The sequence below is a fragment of the Salarias fasciatus genome, chromosome 11 (genome assembly GCF_902148845.1).
Source record: "Salarias fasciatus chromosome 11, fSalaFa1.1, whole genome shotgun sequence".
In the NCBI taxonomy this organism is placed as follows: Eukaryota; Metazoa; Chordata; class Actinopteri; order Blenniiformes; family Blenniidae; genus Salarias; species Salarias fasciatus.
Genome location: NC_043755.1, coordinates 10,875,851 through 10,894,619, shown reverse-complemented (window position 1 = coordinate 10,894,619; position 18,769 = coordinate 10,875,851). Strand labels below are relative to the sequence as shown.

Here is an 18,769-nt window from a genome sequence, read left to right as displayed (position 1 = left end):
CTATCAATGTCGGTGCAAAGCAAATATAACTAGTTTTAATGAATTGGAAAGCCTTTATATCTCTCACTATTATGCTTTAATATCTTCATTTGTAAAATTGCTAAAAACGCGTAAAATTCCGATGAATTCACCTTAAGAAAAATGTGGTGCTCCTCTTATTTCTGTCACAAACAAAACCCAAAGACATTAATTCCGCTTGATGTGGGACAAAGTTCACAACACTCAGCACAGCAGCACAGGGAATGACCAAGCACCTATTAACATTTAGAAGTCAATAAATATTGCTTCTCTAGCATAAGCATTGAATAAGGTCAGCAAATATATTTTATGCCTGGACAGACTTCTTGAAAATGCTTTAAAACATTTATTTGGGGCTGTAATGTTGTTTCTATCACTCCATTCAAGCTGAATAATAGAAACATTTCTAACTATTGCATGTTCAGAACCTTCACAAACTACATTCTCGTCTTGTATGAAATCTTAAAAAAAAAAAGACAGCATAAACAACAGCAACAACTAAATGCTGTTGTGTTTTGTGTGAATGACTTTGTAAGGTGGAAATGTTTATACATCCAAGTTTCACTTTGCTCTATTGGAGCTTGTTTTCCATTGTGCATATTTTCATTTGTCATTTTTGATTTTCAAGATTTTTATGTGTCACTTTCTATAGCGTGACTCAGGGGTTTAAGTAATAAATTACAATCCCACATATTAAGCAGTATTTTAGAGTACTTGCAAGTTAGAATAAACATAGACGATAACTTTTATGTGTATGTATTTGTTCTCATGTTTAATTTGGATTCACGTTTAACTTTTTTATCTGCACTTACAGGTAATACGTTGATTATAATGCAAAAATCAAGCTTTATAGCTATAATTGATTACCAATTAAGGCGTCAGGTATAGTGTATTTTTGCTCTTATTTACGCGGTTATTTTTCATTTGTGGACACTAACATAAAAAAAATAAAAAAATATATATCAAAAATCAAATCAAAAGAACTTTGGAAGTGTGATTTATTTTTAATGCATTTTGATGGTTTGACGCAGGTTTATGTCTTACACACTTGCTGTTACTGTGTTATTACGTGTTGATCGCGGCTCTACACGGAGCTGCTGAGCGGCGGTGGAGCTGCTGATGGAGCGGAGTCACCTCGGATCACCCAGCGGCGGCAGCAGCAGCAGCAACAGCGGCCTCCATTTTAACTCCCACACCGAGCCAGACCTCACGTGTCCTGGGCTGTCTCTCTCACATGACCCGAGTGTTTGTTCCCGTGATCAGCACTTCCATCTCCCTCCGTGACACCGAAGATCACTTTTTATTGTGACCCTGATGGATATGCTCGAACAGAGCCTGGACACCGCAAGGTAACACACACTCGCTAAAATGGCTCAGACTCCGGCTAGCATCGGCATGCTATTTCAGAATGCTAGTTAGCGACGCTAACCGAGGCCAGACTTTTACAAAAATGAACGAATTTAATCCGAAGACTGCGCTGAAGTTAGAGAGAAAAGTGGAGTGTTTTGCTGGCTTGCTGAATCCCGGTGCGCAGCTGAGAAAAACAGAAAGAGGTAACCGATAGCTTTCGCTAGCTACTAAAACAGAAATAAGGTCCTGATATGCTGAAGTAATCCGAGGACAGCAGCAATATCGTGTTTTAATTCTGTGGCGTGACTGACTTTTTTGCACAAGTTTGCTGCCAACTTAGAGGTAGTTTAGGCTCACTATCTTCATATATTATACTGTAAAATGTAGTAGATGTCAGCGAGTTGCTTATATTGTAAAACTGAGTGATTTATGCATCATTTTGCAGCCAAGAAAAACAAGAAGAAGAGGTTATCCAGACATCTGAAGGTAATCTCGAATTTATCAAACCGTCTCATCCGATGCCTCTACTAAGTGTCACTTGTCTAGAAGAAGTCGGATAATTCGATTAGGTTTAACTAAAACTAGTTGTCTTGCTACTGAGAGGCGGGGGGCGAGCTGCAGCATGTAAACACGTTTCCTTCAGCTTCCCTCCATCCTCACTGCTGTTTCTGCTGATTCATTAGTAATTTACACTACAGAGAGACACATGCAGCATGCATCTCACTGTCTTTGATCTAAAGCATGTAGCCTGTCCTGATGACTTTTTTTTTTTCCCTGTGTTGTTTTGCAGAAGAGCAGCCTGCTGTGACCATAGCCAGTGTTCAGCAGGCTGCAGCGTTTCGGGACCAGAACATACAGTATCAGTTTCGCACAGAGGGTGGACAGGTAGGCATGGAAGTGTGCCGCTTCTCACAACTGTTGCTTGTTTATTCCACTTCTCTGGGAGACTATAAGTGCTTTTGATGGCACACCAGGCCTGGGCATTTTACTCTTACAAATTAGTATAGATGTCAGGCTGTTTGAATGTCCAAGGGGTATTTGTGCAGACAGATAATTAGCAGTTGACATCAGTCCTCATCTATATTGATAATCGTGGTTGAAAGGGTTTTCCCGTGAGCCCAGTGTAATAAAGTTGGAGATAACATGATTGTCAGTGAATAACATTTCGCACCACATGTATTCATTCATTATTCAGACTGCTCTGTGGTTTAGGCTTTGAAATACCAGGAGCTTTTGTGTATTTTCTGCAGTTGCTTCAAACCCCTGCATTTTAACAAAGTGAGGAGGATCAGAAACGTTCAGTGACCACAGAGTGTGTGTGTATTGGTGTTTTTTCAAGTTCGATTAATGACTGTGTCAAAAGTTTCATCCCTAATTTGATGAACAGTGGGATGGTGTTGAATATGAATAACTACAAAAGGTAGGATAACATTCAGCTTGGTTTTCCCTTATTAGGGTAACTTACAGTGGGGGGAGTTAATTCAGTGGTCCATGTGGTTCATTTGGTGTAAACAAGGCCAGTGTGAGCAACCATGTGATTCTGGTCTGGTCCAGGATTGGCATGGGGCTGCTGTCACATGTCAGTCAGGCGGTGAGTCACATGATAGCGGGATACAAATACCGATTCTTGGAATAAACAAGCTCATTTTCTTGACTTGTTGTTTTTTTGGGTTTTTTTTTTTGGGTTTTAAATTGAATCAGTCGCATTCTGATGCATAAGCATATTGTGTGGGATCGTTGGGATCAATGCAGAAACTGTGGTTTGGACTGTAGTGTGATTAACTGCGCTCAGCTGCTGTACTAAGCAACAGATATGATAAACAAATCGGCAAGACAGGTAAGGTCTGCCGGCTGCAGGCTCTCTCTGCTTCTAGATTTAACCTGTCTTTTTCCACTCTGCAGCTCACCTATCAAGTGGTTCAGGTCACGGACCAGCACCTCGAGGGGAGAGATGAAGCAGGGGGAGCTGTGAGTGTCGTCTCCACATCTGCATTCGCTGGCGCTCCTCAGGCTGTGGCTCAGGTGAGCAAATCTTTAACTGGATGACAGGAAACCAATGTTATTAACAATCTGCACAGCATGTTCAGCTTTTTTCCCCCACTGGAGGCAATACTTGGTGCATTTGTTCTTCTTCTTCTTCTTCTATTTTTTTATCAAGTGTCTGTTGCATCTTACACAATTTCACAGTGCGACAGCTTGTTGTTATTCTGTGTGAGAGCCTGTCTGAGCAGCAGTTTGTCATATCCTGGTTAAATGTGCTGAATATAGACTTACAGAAATGCGATGCCTTTCCCTGCTCCCACCTACAGTTTACTTGCCTTCCACTCTTCAGTCCTGGCTGGTTCATTACAGTTAAAATGATGCTGATTATGCCAATAACAGATTCTACTCCAGCAATAAATACTTTCTCTTAGTAAAGCCAAGCTGTCTGATGATTAAACTCAATTCTAGGGATATTTATTGTGGCAGAGGTCCCTCTTGTGCAGGTTATGTCCAGTTTATTCATAAAGGCATCTCTGAAGGGCTTTCATTTGTCATCCAGAGGTCTTTCTCAGATGCTGTATTTTTCTTATGAAGGAGTTTTTAGTTGATTGTCTTCAAGAAATGAGTCCAGTTTAATTTTTAAAACTATAAGCTGTGTTATTAGAAGAAACTTGAGAAATATATTATGTTTGCTTAGCAAATACTTAATTACACTTGGTTACAGTAATAGGCACCTAAATGCCATATTGATAGATTAAAATGATTAAAAAGGATTATAAACCATTTTTTTTTTTGGTTGATAAAAGGAGAAAGAGGATGAAGAGTCACCTGGAGTGTTTATATATGACTGTATGTGTTAACTTAGTCATGCATGAATGTATTCTATTGTACTACTTTGTTTATGAGTCTGAAACTCGTTTGTATGAAAGACAGTATGAACTGTTTCATCCTTTGTGTCACATAGACATCTGCTTCTATTGGCATTATATCTGTTATATTTCTGTATATTTATACTACTGGTGAGACTTGGCTAAAAAAGTTACCCTAATTAATTTGAGGCTTTGTAGTTAATAAATCTCAATCACATTTTAATCGCACAGCAAAAAATGTAAATGAATTTTATTGGACAAGTGTTGGGCACAGACATGAATACTCTAAACTTAAGCTCTTTTAGTGTTTGGAAAATGACATTTCAATTCAAAACTGTGCAGGAAGAAATAGAAAATGTCACTGGCCTAAAGTGAACAGACTTAAAGATAAAGTGTCATTTTAAGTTTTGACTTTAATTGGATTAAAAAAACAAAAAAAAAAAAAAAAAAAAAGTCAACATAAAGTGCTCCTTTCTCCTTCCATGTCTGTTTCTTCTGTTTGCTACAACAATCAGATGGTAACGTAGGGTTGAAGCGCCTCGGTGGTGCACAAACTCTTTTGCACAATTTGCAAAAAACCAAAACACTTTTGTCAAAGATTCCATCAGGTACTTTTCAGAAAATTGAATTTACCTTCCATCCGTTCGAGCCGTGAGCGGGGCTCTGCCAAGTGTATCAGTGTAATCTGTGTACCAGGAAATCATGCAGACATTCTGCTTTGTTCGGAATGTGAACTGCTATTGCACACATTTAATTAACATATTAACTTTTTCCAACTAATTAATCATAGTTAATACACTAAAGTCGAATCCTTAGTTTATACTCATGTTTTGATTCTTAAATAGTCATGCAGCTGTTATGTCTGTAGTAATACAGTTTTGGCTTTTTGTGTAGTATCTGGGTATCTCTCTCTTTTTTTTTTTTAATTTTGAATTATGGAGGTAAAATTTAATGAGTTTTTTTCTTTGTACTCCTTCCTAGCTGATGGATGATAGATGCAACTTTATTATCAATCTTCATTCTGTTTCACTTCATTTCTTCTTTTTTTTTGTTTCACATCATTCAAAATAAAGGTCTCAATCAATCAGACCATAGATTTCTGCTGCTGTGATTCGAGCTGCAGGTGTAGTTAATTCCTCTCAGCTGACAGAGCTGCACAAACAATGAATCTTGCGCAATGTCTGCCAGATGCAAGTGGGATTAAGATACTCTCGGAGTGTTGTTTATACCAAGAGATTTTACTTATTGTTGTGCCAGCTTGGTGCAAAACAGGTTTTTCGGTTGAAATATGCAGTTTTTATTATTTTTCTTTTTCTTCCTGCAAGAAGAGAGGAAATTTGTTTTTCGTTGCCTGTGTACTGATGCATTCACTGACCTTGCCGTTATCCCCGCTAACAAGATCACCGGCAACTTCTTCTCGCCCCTTTATCCCAGCTGTCAAACAGCGCTGCGTCTTGCTCGGGGGTCCAAAGTGTATAGCGGCATTGAATTTGACAGAGAATGAGGTGTGCGTTTACCTGCTGTGACTGCTCCATTGCCACTTGTTCATGCCTCTCCTCCGTCTCCCTCTTATCTGTCACAGGCTGTGATCCAAAACCCTTTCAGTAATGGAGGGAGCCCAGCAGGAGAAGCAGTGGGAGGGGAGACCCGCTTCGCTTACTTCCCCGCGACTGCGGTGAGCGACGGGACGGTGTCTGTGCAGGCCGCCGCAGACCCCGCACTCACGCAGGCAGGGGGTGAGTCGGTCCTCACACTTAATTCGGGCTGAGGCTTATCGCGGCGCCGCAGGGCTAATTTGGCCACTGCTATCAGAGACGAACAGGACGTTTTGAGAAGTGCTTGAAAGAGAGAACAACAGCTCTTTTTCTTTTCTTTTCTTTTTTTCTCACTTGTTGTAAATTAATCATGATCCCCTCAGCTGCGGCTGGTAGGAAAGAAATCGGAGCAGCAGTGCACATGTGAGATGCGGACGTTTTTCCTAATTGTGAAAGGTGCGCGAAGTGATTTTTCACCAGCATTTCCCATTTTGAAATGGATCAGTAGGTGGTGACATATTTTCTTGTGTAAAATCTTTCACTTTATTTTATTTCATTTGATTTTTTTTTTTTTTTTGAGTCATAAGATGTCAGATGTTATTTGACCGTGACAGAAAAAAATATCTGCTTTCTAGTCCAAAAAAAACGATCACAAGCCAAGGTATCTATAATTTCCGTGTTGATGTGTTGTTTATTCCTTGTCACATGTCCTCCCACTCTGCCTCTCCTCCTCTAAACTGCCTCAAGCCGTTGTCTGGATGTACTAAGCGTCCCTGAAGTTTCACGGCGGCCGTCCAAAGAAGGCTGGCGAGATTGTCTTCTTCCCAATGGAGGCGATCGCAGCTCAGCTGGCTCGATTAGAACCAAGCAGCGTTAATCTGCAATACAGAACCGGGTTTAGATTTAGCAAGCGCGTCGTTACCGACGGCCGTGGGTGAAACTGACAGACCTGCAGTGTTCATCTAATAAATAACTGTCAGAGAGCAGCGACGATCTGCAGAGCTTCATGTAGGAGGGCGCAGCGCCCGGCCAGCAGTTATTGCCGGAGCCTGTAATTCGTCACCTGGTGTTTGTTCTGCCGCTCTACGTGGTTTTTGTTGTCGTTTTGGCCCATATATGAAGTCTGAAAAGGCCTCACTGGCCCAAGTTGAACTTTGAAAATAAGATCTGGTGATCACATCAGGAAGAAACCAAGCCAGTCGTTTCCCCCGAGGACATGCACGTGACTTGAAAAATGAAATTTAACCGTTTTGTCACACCAGCAGGAACTGCAATGAAAGGGTTTCATTTTTTTCCTGTATTTGGTTTAATTTTCTCTACATGCTGTTTCAAAGCGTGCAGAGTCTCCCGGTGTGTGAGTGTGTTCGGTGATGGCCCGGCGACCTGTCCAGGATGTTCCCTGCTTGATGACACCTGAATGGGATCGGCTACATCTCCCTTATGACCCTTCGGTAGATAAAGTAGTTTATAAAACGAAAAAAAACGCAGTGCCTCAAACACACCAGCTTCATTACAAACCTTACCGATGTGCTTCTAACCCATAACAGTCACAAGCACTTTTGTTCTAAATGTTACTTTCAACATCAGATTTCTCGCTTTTTGTGAGAGAAAAATCACAATCTGTAGTCTGGTTTCAGACATCTCGTGTAATTCCCCATAATTTTGCATATTTAACAGTCACGCATTGAGGTTCGGGCCTTTAAACACACCATGTGAACGTCCTCCGTGAAGCTGCACAGATGGAACGCTCGCTGCTACCGCTCTGCAAAATATGCTGATCCTGCTCTGCTGAAAGGCATTAAAACATGGCAGAGGATATTTCTTGCTTAAGATGTCACATTAAACCCCGTTACAGAGAATACCCCTGCGATTTAACCATATTTTGCCCAGTTTCTCACTGCTGCGTGTTCTGTGGTCGATCAGACTCCACCATCCTGTCGCTGCTTTGTGCATCAGGCAAATCTAAAGGCGTCAGCAGCACATATGTTTGCTCTGTTTAAAGCAAAGCTGGAGGTGATGCTCCATATGTTCTCGCCTGCCAGGTGGAAGTGAACCCGGGAGCGAAGACACATGGGGTTTTCTGCTCACAGGAGGTGTTGCCACCTCGAGCCAGCTTACAGATATTTAACCAATATGGTTGGAGCGACATTCAGGAAGTGTGCATTCTGATTGGAAACCAATGCACTCCACAGGGAGAACATGCAAACTTCACACACAAAGGCTCACATCCAGCTAATTTAGCCTGGAATAACTAATGAAAATTTACAGCTGCTTGTTTGTAAAGTACCAGCACATGATGCTTATAAAAAAAAAGGCATTAAACCACATAGTCACTCGGTTATTAAGCCGATTTTTATGTTCATAAGTTTGAGCCTGACAAAGCTGTTTTTTGAACCCTGAGCTGAATAGAAGGTTTCAAACACACTCCAGAGAAAAACCAACCACGGTCATGTGTCAGTGTGCTCCTTTTTTTTTATTATCATCGGTCTTCTTTGATGCATTTCATTCTTGCTGATTACTGACACGACTTGTCAGGCTCACGCAGCAGCGCACCCACACACCCCGCATCACATGACACACGCCCTCAGAGGCCAGACATCCTCAAGGCCGCGTCAGCTCGAGCGCCTCGCTCCCGGCGCCCTTTGATAGACTCTTCCAGACGCCGCTTCCAAAAACGAGATGCGGTGGAGAGCGGAGAGTGCCGGCAGTTTGGCACGAGAGGCAGAGCGCTTGTGCGTTTTGAGCATCTTAAAAGACGCTAAAATGTTGCTGTGCTCAGTGAAAACACCTGCAGTCTGCTCCAACAGCAGATTGGAGAGTGCTGAGCCAAAAAAAAAAAAAAAAAAGGAAACGTTTTCTATTGCTATCTTAGAAATGCATCTTTTTGTTGTGTGCTTTGTGTCGGTTGTTGCGAGTCCTGGATCCTGTCTTTACCGACATTTTTAGATTAAACACGAAAGAAACAAAGTTTACTTGTTTGAAGAAAAGAGGAAAATGACGTATGATGAGTGTGCACAAACTGTAAACAGAACACATGAATCGGTAGCTGTGGTTACATGGACCAAAAAAACAATTATCTGATTCAAATTGCTTCCTGTAAACACTTCTGCTTTTATGAGCCCTGTCCGATTGGCTCTCCAGTCAGACCGGGGGGAGATGGCGTGGCCCTGCGTGTGGATCGCGTCCCACCGTCTGAGCTTTTCACACAGTGTCACCAGGTGGCACTTCACACAAAACGTTTAAACAGCCAGGAGATCAGATTTATTAAAAGGCCTAAATAAAGTCCTGCTCATATTATGGTGTTGCAAAAAGAAACGCAACAACTGTGAATGGCCAGACTCGGTGCAAACCTGGATGGTGTTGACAGACTGACGGTCAGGTGATGTTTTTGCTGCGTTTAAACACAACAATCTGATCAATTTAATTCAATGTTATGCTAAATGGGACAATGGGATCCTTCAGTCAGGAGGAAATCAAACAGATTGGCACAAAGTGACCAAGTGAGATGTTCAGTTGAGATAGAGCGGGTTACAGAATGAGCAGAGTGTGTGTGTGTGCGTGTGTGTTTGAGACAGTTGACACAGTGCTGCAGTGCACCCACAGTTGAAGTGATTTCACAGTAAATAAAAGCAGGAACATCTGAAGCTCCGAGCTAATTTCCTGTCGTTGCCGCCTTCTGATCTCGGCTTTTTGTTGATTCGGAGGCTGTAAACGGAGCTGGGATGAGTTAATGAGGATGAGCTTTTTGGAAAATGTCAGCAGAACTCTGTGTGAGGATCTGAGTTTTCATAGAACAGAAATTCATGCGTTTGTATTTGGGATTAATGTGTATCACAGATTAGTTTCCGTATTGATTATTTTGAAGTTCCTGACAGTTTTCCAGCCTGGATTTGGACTCCAGGTTACATTTCGTTCTGTTCAGATTTAAAGGCTTTATGCGTCTGTTTTTACAGTGACTATCATCTGTGTCTGTTTGATCCGCAGGTCAGTTTTATGTGATGATGACCCCCCCTGACGTCATTCAGACAGGCACACAGCGAACCATCGCCCCGCGCACACAGCCCTACCCTGCGTAAGTATCGTCATGTACCCCAAGATCCTGACGTCAGACTGAGAGGCACAGTTCTTGCTGAATAACAAAGCTCACTTAAGGTGTTGAATTACTGTATATTGTTGATCTTCCTCTCACAGGTTGAATACATGAGATATAAGCCCACTGGTTGCTAGAGCTGTAGCTTTAATTGCAGTGTTGAGACCACTTTAGTTTCTGACTTCTAAATCATTATGAACTATAATGAGGCTCAAATTCTGCATTTCTGCTGCTGATGCTGTTTTTGTTGATGTTTTTTTTTTTTTTTTTTTTTTAACTTGTACTCAAGACTGTTTTCCCGCCCAGGGAAGCTTTTGTGTTTCTCACAGTTCTCTGCGATGATTGATTTTAAGGATCCTTGTTTTCCCCCCACATAATGGTTTGGCTCTCAGCCCCCCCCCCTCCCCCCCCACCTTCTCCTCCGGAACCCTATGTTGTTTATCTCTCAAATTCACAACATGCATCATCATTATCATGCATCAAAAGAGACCCGTCTCAGACTCTCTCCGACTGTTAGCCACATGCTGGTGATTGCTGTTATTAAGATGATCAGCAGGCTCACCTGCGCAAAGAGTTTGTCATTTTAATTTGTGCGCCACCAGACGGGCTTCTGGCCCACGACAGATACAGAAGAGGAATTAATTCAGTCGACGCCAAAAAAAAAAAAAAACCCTATCAGCACACGAGCCACCGAGAGATGCTGAGACACGCAGAGTTCCAGAGCGTCAAGTAACTAATAACCTCTTTGTTTGGCGGAAGCTGAACCACACTCATTTGCCTGCTCGGTCACTAAAAACAAGCACATGACCGATTATCAAATTGAGTTAAACCTGACTTAAGTGAATATTCCTCTCCTTTGCCGGAGGCTTATACTCGGCCTCTAAGTGGATAATAGTCATTCAGTCCATGCGCCAATCAGGAGCGAGTACGAGAAGAACGCAACATATCGATGGTGACATTTGTAAGAGGCATATTTACCGAGTCTTTGTGATAATCTTTCCTTAAAAAAAGAGAAAGAAAAGAAAACAGGCTCATCGCACTATTAATATATGCCTTTCATATGTTGTTTGACAGTTCAGGTCTACAAATCGAGTGCTTTTGTGTTTCTGTCATTTCCAAGAACCGGGGAGACGTGAGCTGCTTTGTCGGCTGTAAAGGAAGTTGTAGATCTACCTCGGATTTGGCAGCAGGTTGATGTTCGCAGCATCGGCCCATATATTTACAGTTGAGAGTAAAGAACAGCCTTTTGTTGTAGTTTATGTCTGCGTTTCGCTTCTGATGAAAGAGAACCGCGCCGTCGTCTCTCAGAACGCCTACCCGCAAAAATGTTTGTTTCTATTTATTTCCTCTCGCATGAATAATTTATGGTTGTCAGTGTCAGAGTTATATTTAAGTGTAAACTAATAAACTTTATCCTTGACGTGTGAACAAAGTGATTGAAAGCCCCCCCCCTCCCCCCTCCCTCACCCCATCTGCTGTTTGCAGAGATGAGAACGAGCTGCTGCAGCAGGAAGGTTTAAACTGGTGAGGACAGTTTCCACATTTCACCCCCCCCTTTTATTTTTTTTTAACAAATTTACTAATCGAATTAGATCACAAGAAGAGAAGATGTGCACGATCCTCCCCCTCCCCCCCGCCGTCTTCTCCGCCTCCCTCTTCCCATAATTCCCCGGTGATTTTCCCTGCTCCTCACGTTGCGATACACAGATATCGTGCGTCTCCAGTCTCGACCCCGATCCTCTGTTGTTAGCTGTACTTGTGCTGAATGTATTTTACTATCAGGAACCTAGAATACCTGGAAACTGGGTCATTGTTCTCCATCTGGAAACAAATGGCTCGCAACACACTTTTCAGTTTAGCATAAGCGTCAAAGTGTCCTCAGTTGTAGTTGTTAGAGTTTTGTTCTCATTTACCCTGAAGTTAGCGATAAAAACCATTTGCCGTGTGTTTGAAGTGTCTTGATGCGCTCTTGGAGACGTTGCGACGGCTGAAGCATTTGTCAGTTTCAGGATCGCTCGTCTTGGTAGCCATTTAGCGCTCACAGGCTCGTCGCTGTTCAGTCATTCGTCGGCAGAATATAAAACACAAACTGCAGTCCTTTGTGCGCACTTGAGTGATTTACTGTCTATTCCTCGGCTTTTTAATATCAACAGTAATACTGAAATGGAAGTGAAGAATGGGGAAAAATTGCATTTTTTTTTTCTTTAAAAGATCAATATGACACCATACAAAGTTAGTTTTTAATACTTCAGTGCTTCAGATGATACGGATAACGTCCTTCCGATGTGCCTTGTCAGTTTCTTCCTTCACTTCTTTGGCAGCAGTAACTCTGTCTCCGTGTGTCCTCTGTATCCCGACAGCAGGGGAAAGACATTTCTCTGAGTCTGTACATTTAGTTATTCATACAATCACCCCTTTTTTCCTCTTCTTTTTTTTAACACTTGCCTAAGAGTACGGCCGGGCTGAGTCCATTATGCCGCCGAAATCCCATTAAGATGCGTTGAGATACAAGAGACTGTCGTCTGGCTTAGTGGACTATCTGAACCGAAGCCATCAGCGGTCGAGTTGTGTTGACGGGACATAAATGATTTACTGCGGAATGAAGATGTGTAGCAGCGGGACAGACAACCTCACGGGCTGTAATCAGAAAAAGAGTCACTGTTTCTTTTCTTTCAGGCCATGTTTGTTTATTCTATCAGTGAGGTGAGATACAGTAGTCGCCTACCATTACACCTTTTTGCGTTATTGGTCTGTTCATGCGCCGCTGAGTAAGTTAAAGGCTCGCCGTCGTGTCTCAGGGACTTAATTAACAGAATCCTAAGGGAAGATAAAGAGACAGTTGTGCCATTAGGCTTTACGCCCAAACTCCGTTAGACAGCATCTGGTTCTCCACACCGTGGTAATTGTGCAGCGTGATAAAGCGGCGCTCTGCCTCCAGGCCCTCACCTGGGACGAGGACAGCCAATAAGAGTAAGAACGCTGGCCCGGTCTCAAGTGTTTTCCAGCCCAGGTAGTTCAGCCTGAGGCCTTGAGACGCGGCTCTCATGAAGCCTTAATATGCATCTTTCCACATCTTTACTAAACGCGCCGCACAACCGTGGAGAAATTACAACGAGCTTGAATTCAGAGATAAGAGGGAAGAATGGGTTTTATTAGGCTCAGGATTAGTTGAGTTTTGGGGGATTGGATTGGATTTGGGCCTGATTGCGTGGTACTCAAGGATGGGAGATACTGTCGCGTATAGAAAGTGTTTTTACTTATTTATTTATCTTCCGCCCGTCTCCAGGAAAATGGATGGACCCCGAACACCGAGAGATGAAAGGAGGAGAGCTCAACATAATGAAGGTGGGTAATTAGCTGTGATTGAGGCTTTTGATTTCATCAGACATAATAGAGTGCGGCGCCTAAATGGAGCCTGTTTTTTTTTTTTTTTTTGTTTTTTTTTGCTGAAAGAAAATCACCAGTCCCTGTCAAACATTCTATCAACAACACAGGAGTTCATCATACCTGTACTCAGACTGACCACTAGAGGTCACTGTTGAGCTGTCAAATTCAGGCAGTCATATTGGGATCTGTAACAAGCTCAAGGGATGGAAAAAAAATCAGTGTTTTTCAAACATTTGATCTCTCAGTGCAGGAAAGATTTGCATGTATCCAACATGAAATAATTTCTGTTCTGTTATTCCTGATTACATCAGTCGAAAGGCGGCGGAGAGACAAGATCAACAACTGGATCGTCACGCTGTCCAAGATCATCCCAGACTGCAACATGGACAGCACCAAGACCGGGGCAGTAAGCAGACTTCCTCTTCATTGTTCCCACGTGTTTTCCATCTCCAACACTAACCCGGTCAAACGGTTTAAAAGTCGATGTCCTCCCAGAGCAAAGGAGGCATCCTGTCCAAAGCCTGCGACTACATCCGCGAGCTGAGGCAGAGCAACCAGCGGCTGCAGGAGAGCCTGAAGGAGGTGGAGAGGATACAAGTAGACAACGAGCTGTGCAGGCAGCAGGTACGGAGATCAGTCAACGCTCTTCACCGAGTGAAGCTTTGAAGACTGAACAATGAGGCCTGTGAGTGATAATTAAAAATCTCGCCGGTGAGCAGGTTGGATCAATAAACTTTCACATAATAATGCCGCCATAGTGTGGCTGTGAAGACCGCCACCGCCGCATTGAATAGATCAGTTTGCTTTATAGTGCACTGCAGCATTCGTTCACTTAAAGTCTGAGAAGCATGAAATCCAGCTCAGCCCCCTATGCATCTCCAAAACAGAGCCCCGGAGACCCGAGGCTGTATAGCTGATCATCACAGCCTGACAAAGACGATCAAAGAGTTTGCTCTCAAATAATGAGGAGTGTTACCTGAAATCAGCGCTGTGAGAGACTGTGGGAATATTACACACAGGGGCTGTGTGAGAACTAAGTGCATGCTAATGCGCTCAAAGTATTGTGAAATCTTGCAGCTCAGAGGCTGCCACGTCTCCCTCTTGAATCCCGGGCCTTCCAGGCGCTCGGCGAAATATTCTTATTCCGATGCTCAAAGCTCAATCCCCCCGTCCTTTTAGTGCCTCAGTGGGGAGAGAGTGAAGTTAGGATCCACCCAAGGGAAGTGCAGCAGAGGCGACATACCTCCAGATTTGATAATCCAGTTGGTTTTGGACAAAGTTGTGTTTGAGCGCCCATGGATTGCACAGTCCTGTGTACATTACAGTCAGCCAGAACTCACAGGCTTCAAACGGGGCGAGAGAGAAAAAAAAAAAGTTTAGGTGTTTGGCTGTCACGGCGACGAGGATGTTGATGAGATTTTTTTTTTTCTTCGTTTTCCTCTCTTTGTTCTAAAGATCGAGGAGCTGAAGAACGAGAACGCGCTGCTCCGAGCGCAGCTCCAGCAGCACGGCATCGAGATGGTCGGCGAGACGCCGCCGCAGTGAAGGAGGCCGGGAGGAGAGGAGCGTCGCCACTCAAGACGTGCACCCGACACGGCGGAAACGATGGAGGAAAGACTTGAGGAGAAGCACTTCTCCACAGCGAGCGCATCCTTTTCTTTTTTTTTTGCCCGGGTTTCCAGGTCGCAGACCCTCCACCAGCCGGTGCGGCCGCACTTGACTGTTCCACTTCCACCGAGAAAACCACCGACTCGGTGAAAACACGCTTCAAGGAAAAAAGCCCACTTGACTCCATCGGAGGGCCTCCACTGAGAGAGCGCCTCCGCCGAACTCCTGTGTTTTCTATTTATGTAGCCCTCACGGACTCTGTTTCCCAGTTGATTTCATTCCCTGCCAGTGTATTTCATCCCCCATTTATTAATTCTGACTTAGTTCACGCTTTTATTCGTTTCTTTTTTGTGTGTTTGAGTTCTGTTTTAATATGTTGTTTTTAGCTCCTTTTTAATTTATTAGTCCGCTTGCTGACGGAAGGCTCGATGGAGACCAGTTACGATAAAGGCCGCTCACCCCACAGAAGACGGGGGGGGGGGGGGGTGCGTTTTTTTTAAACGTGAGAAACATGAAATTATGGCAAAATATGATCGTGCAGACAGAAGTGATGTGAGCTTACCTAGATCCAAAGACAAACGAGGAGCGCTGCATCCCGGCGCTCCTGGCCTGATTCATGTAAATGGGACGACTCGCGTCCAATACAGATGTTTCAGAATGTTCTGAGCCGATTATCTCTGGGAATCAACAATCAATAACTCATTAACTCATACTTGCCCCCTTTTGTCATAATAATTATCCTGAAGTGTGTGCAATCGGAAAGCTCCAGGTGATGAAAGAGGCAGCGTACTTGAACTGTTGGGCATTTGCTTTCAGAGGAAAAAAAACAAAACGTCTCCATATGAATCACGATGCTGTGCAAATATCCACCCCTTCAGATTGTATTTGTTTACAGATCGAAATACGACCATTGCGCCAATGAGTGATGCAAACGCTAATTTTTTGGCAAGTTCTACCCAGGTGCAGGTTTAATTTTCATCCGTTGTTCACGTGTGATTTACCGGCGCGTCTCGGCGCGCGTGTGAATTATCCCCCACGTTTCATTTCAAGCTGTTTGCTCTATTTCGGTATTATAACACTTCAAATGAATCTCGGCGCGCACGGGGTCGGGGAGGGGGGGGGGCGCCCCGGAGAGCGCCGTTCAAAGACCGCTCGCTACGGAAGAGAAATACACAGAAATCCCGTCGTACTCCTCAGCTGAGCTCAACTGATTCTCCTTGAAACGACGGGCGAAGTTGGGAAATGTAACTTGGAAACAGCCTCACACATTTCTCCATCCACTCAGGCGAACAATAACTAAAGTGTAATTGGTTTTACAAGCACCAAAAAAAACCAATATTAACCCTGTTGATGATTTTCTGAATGAATTTACATGATGTTTTATTTCTTCTTCTTCTTCTTCTTTTTTTTTTGTGTTTGTTCCGCTTTGGGCAATGCGAATGAAAGCGGGAAAAGAGAGAGAGAGAGAGAGAGAACAAGAGACACGAAGCTTTTGGAACCACTTATTAGAGCATGATTGCGCCTCCCTATATCAACAGCTCAGGATCCAGCTAAGCAAAACCAACACTCAGACCCCTGGCAAAATCAGGCAGACGATCCCATTTGAATATCTCAGACTGTGTAAGTTAACAGCTCGCGCTTTGGCAGCGCCGCTCGGCTCCGACTGCTAGATTCAGACCTGATAGGGATAGTGCAAGTGTCTGATCTATCAGCGAGGCTCCCAGCCAAAGTTAAATGATAGATGTTTTACAGTAGAGGGTCTTTTTTTTTTTTTTTTTTTTTTTTTCTTTTCTTAGTGAGGCGAGAGAGGCAGAGAATGTGAAGACATGAATAACGTTTTGGAAGACGGATGTTCACAAATGAAAGGTCATTCGTGGATAATTCTTTTTTCTTTGCATTTCATTTTTTTTTTTTTTTTTTGAAGTGGTAAAAGAAAAGAATCAAAAGACTGTAGCAGCCTCACTGTTCTCAGGTTAGAAACATCTTTTTCTAAGTAAAATTATGTCAAAAAAATAAATAAAACTTTCACTAGCTAACGGTCTGATTGCAGTTTGATTTTGTCTCTTTGTACTCTTCACATCTATGTCACATTTCTTAACATGCGTTCTCTGGAAAGTCCAAATGCAGCTGTGAGTGTGATCGTCTCTCAGGGTGCAGATCTGATTAGAGTTACAGGCAATTTCATGAATCGGAGTAAAATTACTATGGGCCTCGTGTCCTTGCAAAAAAGTGTGTGTCCTCTGAGTGCCGCGGTTCATCCAATCAACCGATCAACACACCGGTGAAACTGAAGCCAGCTCGGAGTTTGAAGACTCGGAGGGCACCTTGGGTGAGAGAGATCAGCGGCGGATAAAAGCCACATCTAAGGCCTCGGCGAGATCGAGCTTGACACAGCACATCTGAGACATTTAAGCATCATTCTGCCCTTATTTCGTTTATTTATTAATTTATTTTTAAGGGCATAGAGGTTGTCATTTTGATAAGTTTTAGCTTCTGTCTCATGCTGCACACATCCCAGCACAACAGAATCCCAAACAGTGGGACTATTTAAAATGCGTCATCATCCATCAGCGTTCATTAATCACTGTGTGTTAACTTTACTTTGCTTTTCATCTCGTCCCCCCCCCCCCCCCTCCAGTGCTTCCAGCCTTGTCAGCTGCCATTTAAACATACACAGATAGCCAGGCAGGCAGGCAGACAGGCGTCTGTGTGTCCCTGCTTCTGTTTGAAGTGGATGATCTCTGATCCCACGTACCTCTCTGATTGGGACATACATACTCCCCGTCCGTCCGTCCGTCTGTCTCTCTGTCTGTCAGCCTCCTCCACGAGCGCTCGCAGGCAGAAATGAAATGAACTCAGTCTGAATGGGAAAATTAAAAGACACAGAGAGCCTCATCTCTCAAAAAATTGAAATATAAAGGCTCAACCAAGGAAAGTGCTCTTCACCTCTCAGTGCAGATAATTCACTAAGAATTAATTGATGCATTAACAGGAAGGAGAGAAGCTGGAATCATACTTAATGGGTTTGAGACGTGGATTTGTGTGGTCAATGCCACATGTTTGCTTGGGAGACGGGAGAAACCTGTGAAATCTCTCATGCGAGATGTAAAAGCCGTTAATTTCATGTCTTTTATGTTCAGGTGTGTCGAGCAAAACCGTATGCTTAACTGATTTTGATTTTATTTATTTTTTTTTTTTTACACTGAAGCCATGCCTACCTGCCATTCTGCTTGGACAGCCATACTTTCATGTCCTGCAGGCTCGTCTTACTTTTGTTTAGTTTGTTTTTTTTTTTTCCTGCTATAGGAGCGTCATGTCAGGAGCGCACAGTGTCCACCGCCTCCCTTTCTCCGATGTTGTTATTTGTTGAAAATAGCTGACAGTAAAGGTCTTATTCCGTCTCGACGTACAATGCTCCTTATGCCTTGTGCGGCACACGGGCTCTCATCTTTCCCGGGCTGACATTAATAACGACACGCCACCTGCCTCGCTCATGAGAGTCCTGTGAACACAAAGGTATTCCGCTGCTGCCACTGATGGAAGGCAGCAATGAGCTCCACATTCTTTTTATTTATTTTACTTTTTTCTTGGCAACCAGAGCCTCATATTTGACAGTATTTTGATCAAAAGGACGGATCAAGCTGGTTACGCGTGCTGACGGATATGTTTTGGCTCTCCAGTAAAGCTTGAGGACATATATATATATACATCAGCTATAGATTTACTCCTGACACTGTTTATGAGAATATCACTGGAAATAAACCTCAAAACTGTGAGAGTGTCGAGAATCGTTACATTTAACCATTAAGCTTTAACCATTTAACCACCTTAGTACAAGAACAAAATTAACATCACATTACCAGTGGGAAAAAAATATATATTTTGTGACACATTAAGCAGTAAAAATGTCGTGTAAAACACGTAAAGTA

General features: G+C 43.1%; 1 protein-coding gene across 4 annotated transcripts; it reads left to right on the top strand.

Annotated features, from left to right (window-relative positions):
- The first annotated feature begins 1,158 nt into the window (after nt 1–1,158).
- On the top strand, nt 1,159–16,877 carry usf2l (upstream transcription factor 2, c-fos interacting-like). 4 transcript variants are annotated; one of them, XM_030103272.1, is made up of 11 exons: nt 1,159–1,367; nt 1,814–1,854; nt 2,159–2,253; nt 3,271–3,390; nt 5,803–5,956; nt 9,740–9,827; nt 11,331–11,369; nt 13,132–13,190; nt 13,544–13,638; nt 13,728–13,856; nt 14,688–16,877. In XM_030103272.1, the coding sequence occupies exons 1-11, from the start codon at nt 1,333–1,335 to the stop codon at nt 14,775–14,777; spliced, it is 945 nt and encodes a 314-aa protein (XP_029959132.1). In that variant the 5' UTR covers nt 1,159–1,332; the 3' UTR covers nt 14,778–16,877. The 4 variants fall into 4 exon arrangements, with proteins under 4 accessions (XP_029959132.1, XP_029959131.1, XP_029959134.1 ...); XM_030103271.1 differs by having other exon boundaries at nt 13,713–13,856; XM_030103274.1 differs by lacking the exon at nt 11,331–11,369.
- The last annotated feature ends 1,892 nt before the right edge of the window (nt 16,878–18,769 follow it).